Here is a 5,684-nt window from a genome sequence, read left to right as displayed (position 1 = left end):
CCCAGCATTGTAGCTGGACCCTACCCCCAGTCACTGACCACAGCCAGGCATGCCTCACCCCAAAGACAAATAGCCACGCCTCATACGATATAAAGGGAAGTTTGCCCCTCCCCTCACTCTTGCTCTTTGTCTCCACTCTTGCTTCTTTTCTTCCTCTCTTGTTCTCTTGCCCTCTTTCTCCTTTCCCTTGCTCTCCCTTGCTCTTTGTCCTCTCTTGTTCTTTGTCCTCTCTTGTTCTTTGTCCTCTCTTGCTTCCTTTCTTCCTCTCTTGCCCTCTTTCCTCTCTTGCCTTCTTCCTCTCTTTCCTGCTCTTTGATCTCTTCTCTTGCCTTCTTGCTCTCTTGCTTTCTTCCTCTCCTTTTCTCTCTCTCTCTCTCTCTCTCTCTTCTTCTTCTTCTTCTTCTTCTTCTTCTTCTCCTTCTTCTTCTTCTTCTTCTTCTTCTTCTTCTTCTTCTTCTTCTTCTTCTTCTTCTTCTTCTTCTTCTTCTTTTCTCCTCTCCTTTCCTTCTCTCTACTTGACTGGCCTATTTTCTCTTTCCTGCTGCCCCATTTATACAAACCTTATTGGATACAGTGGTAGAAGCAAATTTAACCCCCAAAGATTGGAAAGGAGATCCCAGTGTGAATTTCCTTAACAGGGTCCCGATGAGCTGCTAAAAGCAGCCGGTAGAATTTTTGGAGACAGAGAGTGGACCCTCATACAATCAGGGTCTAGCTATAGACTGATATAAGATGTGTGTACTCACTTCATTTTTATTTCTGATTGGTTTTAAAAGTATAAATATGTTCTGCATGTCTTGGTTATAGATTATTGGCTTCTAAGTTGTTGGGTATGATTGCCTTGCAGCGGACTACCGTACAAGCAATGCTTTCACAGCACCAAGGTGATAAGGAATGTTTTAAGTATGGGGGCATAAGTCATTTTAGGAAAGACTTTCCAAAAAATAGAGGCATAAACAGGCAGCAGAATCACCCCCCTGGAATCTGTCCTCACTGCAGGAAGGGTAACCATTGGGCCAGGCCCAGAATAAGAAACACTTACAATTACGTTAATGCAAAGCTCAGAGCAGCCTCAGTGTAGGCTTATGTGGCACTGCTTTTGTCTTTGTCATATTGACCAGTTCCTAGAAAGGTGTTTACTGGACCTGCTAACAGAATAGTAAGAGAGGACAAGGTAGCTTTGTTTCCTCTGATGTGTACTGGGGCCAATCTATTACTAATAAGAGATCTTACCTTAAATTACTAATTGAAGAAAAAAGCTTTGAAGGATTAATAGACACTGGAGCTGGTGTACTCACCTCCAAGGGATTGGTTATTCCATTAATCCAAAACAAAGTTCAAACTTAAGATTTATGAAGACGTTATATTCGGCGTGGGTACCCCACTCTCGAAGAATTAAGAAGGAGGCCGCTGCAGTAGCACAAGGTTAATTTTTTAATTGAAACTAGTATACTAGGGTCACTCTGTAATCAGGACCAGAGCGACCCAGAGGAAACAAAGCTCTAAGTTTTTATACCATTTCAGAACAGAGTTTTACAGCTTACAACATGGGCTAGTTACAGTTTACAACATGGGCTGGCTATACTTTATCTTCTTCATTGTTGTTTAGTTCCTATTGACCTTTCTCCTCTAGGTGAGGATTAGATACCTGTGACGGGCAGGAAGCGTGGGGGAAATCCTCTCCTCTCCAGGGGATGTCTCCTGGAAACGTGCATTACTTGGGGATGAGTGTTTGCTCTGCAAACTCCTCTAAAACCCCTTTGTCTTAAGGATAAGTGGACTTCCTTGCTTCCTGGTATTTTTATGAGGTATTTCCGTTTCGCTTAATTTCTACAAAAGGTTATTGAAACTAGGAACTTGTGGGGGCATTAAAGCCTGGCTTGCCTACTCTAGCTGCCATTCCAGGAAATGTATGTAGAATTATTATGGATTTGAAGCATTGTTTTTATACCTTTCCTTTGCATCCTGGTGACTGGGAGGGTTGCATTTAGTGAGCTTGCCTGTAATTTTAAAGAATCTATGAAGCAATATCATTGGAAAGTTTTTCCTCAAGGAATGAATAATAGCCTTACATTATGTAAAAAAAAAAATGTTTCTGCTTCAATATAATTGGTTAGGAATTTGAATCCTATGGAGGACATTTTATTAGCTGATCCCTTTGATGAAATTTTTACTACAAGCATTTGCTCTTCTTATACAACAAGCTTTAAAATTTTGGAGTAGTTGTTGCTCCAGAAAAGATTCAAAGACAGCTTCCTTTTCAATATTTGGGACATCAGTTATTTCCTAAACAAACTGTGGCATAAGAAAATCCAAATAAGAAAAAATAGCTTACTTACTTTAGATTATTTTCAAAAGCTTCTAGGAGATGTTAATTGACTAAGACCTCACCTTAAGCTCACCACAGGAGGACTTAAGTCTCTGTTTGATATTATATAGGGGTATGCAATTTAACTGGTGGGGATAAATAGCTTTGCAGAAAATATTCATTCAGTTCTTACTCAAGTGGCCCTGACAAAGCAGAATGCCAGTGTCCCCAGTGTAAGAAGATGTGTGACCCTACACCACAGAACATGTCACTCTGACCCCTTGGCGGATGCAGTGGTGTTGGTCTATGAGTCCAGTAGTGCTTTTTCTTAAACAACCCAGATACACAGGGTTTTAATTAACAATGGCCAGGGCATCCCAATGTCTCTTGCCCAGCAGAGGAGAATCAATATGTCAGTTTTCATGTGCCCCATGTGAAAGCGAGTCCACATGTGATGTGTAATGGCCACGAGCCATTTCTCCATGACAGAATGTCCCCTCATGAGGACATTTGAGAGCCTCCCTAATGATAAACAGCATGGAGTTTAACAGCAGGGTACAGGAATGAGTAATGAGCAGCTTAAGGGAGGAGCTGGATCATTTCCATGGCAACAGTGATGCAGGGTCTCTCAGAGGGAGAAAGATGTCCATAGTAGACACTTTCGTATCAGAGCATCTCACTGCCGTGTTGTGCAGCATTGTGCTTGCTCCAGACTGGATCTGCACAAGAGCCCTTTGCCCTAATCAAGGTGCTCATCCATGTTCCTCCTAAGGGATGTTCTATAGTGCTGACTTACCATCCATCCTGGGCAGGGAAGTAGCAGGGCTTGACAACAGACACTTTGGGTTTCCAACTTTGACCTTCTGCCCCGGTGAGGCTCTCCCTTCTCTCCAGTGCCCACCCACTCAGCAAGTAGTATATGCTCACTGAGGGGAAGCATTACTTGGCCCACCATGGCACTACAGGGTTCTGTTCTCCAGAAAGTCTCTTCATCTACACTCCATGGCTCCAACTCTGAAACTGGATACAGGTCTGTAACTGAGGGAGGGACCTGCTGTGACAGCCACTGCCCTCAGCCCAGTCAACCCTCATGATTCCTTCAATCGGTCCACCATAGTGCATCTTCATGGTCAACTCCACTAGCATCAGATGTAAGTGGAAACATACCTCTGGGTGTGTCTGTGAGCACAGTTCCACAAATGTCTGCAGACTGCCTCCCAGTGCTCTGTGGCCAGCTGTCAGCTCACCTCCTCATCTGTGCTGAATTGTCTGGATTCACATGGGCTACATGACATTTGAGAAGATGAAATCTCAGTGTGGCTAACTGGCTTTCGAGCGGGTTCCCGAGCACTCATAGTTGGGGAAAGAAGGGCTCTTGTGCTCGACTGGGGGAAGCTGGTGACCCTCTGGCAGGACTGAAAGCCCACCCTCACCTCACACTGCATACAGTACCCAGCCAAACGCAAGAAGGATCCTGAGAGAAGAGGACTGCTTAGCCATGATGATCTTGTTCGTTTACTTGGCTCTGACATCAAAGCCACAGGCAACTCAGGATGATTCCTTTTAGGTCAGTCCTCATGCATGCTGGGTAAGCACTCTGCCACTGAGCCACACGTGCAACCTCTCCCTCCAACAGACACCAGGAAAGCCCTTCCCTGTTAATCCATATCCACAGCTGCCATTTTTGACCTTAAAGATCCTCATCTTTCCATTCCACCAGGAGAAATGGGATGGAGACAATACAGATCATGCATGGTATTACATTAGTGTGGGGTGGATAAGGGAAGACATGATGGGTCCACAGATTGGCAGGGGACCACGGGCCATTGTTTGTCGAACCCTGTGTATCTGGGGGAGTCTCAGAAGGGCAAGACTGGAATCATAGAGCAGCATCACTGGCTGCACTGAAGGCTCAGATAAAGTACAAGGGGGAGTGTGGTTGGTCCTAGGGTCCAGGGGACATGCATCCTCTCACATACGGAAACACTGGGGCTCCTGGTCCTCAGGGCTGCTAGAGTGAGAACTGAATGAATGGGGGCCATGGAGACCCACCCTTCCCCCTTCACAGAGATTGAGAGTGGACATTGGGGACAGGTGTAGGGTTTGGGGACAGGAGTTAGGAGCTGGTAGCCCTGAGCAATGTAGTGCATTCTTAGTGAGAAGGGGTCCAAGTGCAGACAGCACGAGTGGATATTGTATGGTTAATGTCGTTGTATAATTATAAGACTGTTGGTTCATCACACTGAACTACGGGACCATTTAGTCTGTGTGTGAAGGGTGGTGTGTGTGTGTGTGTGTGTGTGTGTGTGTGTGTGTGTGTGTGTAACTCCAGAATGTAGAAACTTGAGGCAGGTAGTATTCTGTGAATTACAGTCTAGGGTGGGACATATAAGATCAAGTTGGAAGGAAGGAAGGCAGAAAGAGAAAGGAAGGAGAGAGGGAGAATAAATTCATTTTACTTTAATTCAATGCGTTTTGCTTTAATTCAGTGCTTCAAATCTCATCCTCACACACATCTAAGTTTAAAGTCATGAATTTTAAAGTGCATGCCATTTTATTTTCCAGAGCTGCCGTAACCCCAGCCTGCATGTTGAAGAGACAGTGCACCTTGATGAACACTGACCAGATTCCCAGGGCTCCAGGGTCACGTGAAGCTGCAGAACAGTTTCTATGTGGGCTGAGGACACATCCCTCAGAGTGCACACATCCCCTAATGGCTTTCTGTGGTTATATTGATGATCAGACTTTTTTTAGACAGAACCTCCCAACATGTGGACAGATGGAAATCAAGCTTGCGTTCTTCTCTGTCCTTCAGACTCTGACTCCCAGAGAACACTGTTGGAGGATAAGGCAGCTGAAGCAGGCTGTGAGGAAGGCTGTCCATGAGTAGGCAGGGGTCAGAAGCCTGGAGTCTGATCACAGGTTGGATGCCCCTCACTGGAGCCTTGAGCATCATCCTGTGCTCTCTAGGTCAACGTCCTGCAGCAGAGGAGCACATGACCCTGACTCCAGTGCTCCTGAGCCTTGAGCCCCATCCTGTCCTCTCTAGTTCAACATCCTGCACCAGAGGAGCACATGACCCCGACTCCTGAGCTCCTGGGCAAGGCATGCCATCCTCACAGGAAGACACATCCTTTTTTCTCTGGCTGCAAAGAAAAACATATAATCATGTCAGGAGCCTGCATTCCTTCCAGAAGGATGAAAATCAGCTCTGAGGATGGGTACCAACTGTACAGATGGAGCTCCTGAGAAAGGGAGGCAACATACACAGAGGTTGAAGAGATGATGATCAGGACACCTTTATGACGATGCCCATAGAGGGTACTATGACTCCACAGGCAGGCCCATCTTCATTAGTAGATCTGCCAAATGGGGG

At 45.5% G+C, this 5,684-nt stretch overlaps 1 protein-coding gene across 1 annotated transcript in view; it reads right to left on the bottom strand.

Moving 5' to 3' along the window:
* Positions 1-5,597: 5,597 nt before the first annotated feature.
* LOC116104630 (inactive 2'-5'-oligoadenylate synthase 1D-like) overlaps positions 5,598-5,684 on the bottom strand; it is a 13,608-nt gene continuing 13,521 nt past the window's right edge. The window contains exon 4 of the mRNA XM_031391134.1: positions 5,598-5,670. Within this exon, the coding sequence (XP_031246994.1) occupies positions 5,598-5,670 (73 nt within the window). The remainder of the gene's footprint in view (positions 5,671-5,684) is intronic.

Source organism: Mastomys coucha, unplaced genomic scaffold (genome assembly GCF_008632895.1).
Source record: "Mastomys coucha isolate ucsf_1 unplaced genomic scaffold, UCSF_Mcou_1 pScaffold22, whole genome shotgun sequence".
NCBI lineage: Eukaryota > Metazoa > Chordata > Mammalia > Rodentia > Muridae > Mastomys > Mastomys coucha.
Note: the sequence above shows the minus strand (reverse complement) of the source record. Positions and strands in the feature narration are given on the sequence as shown.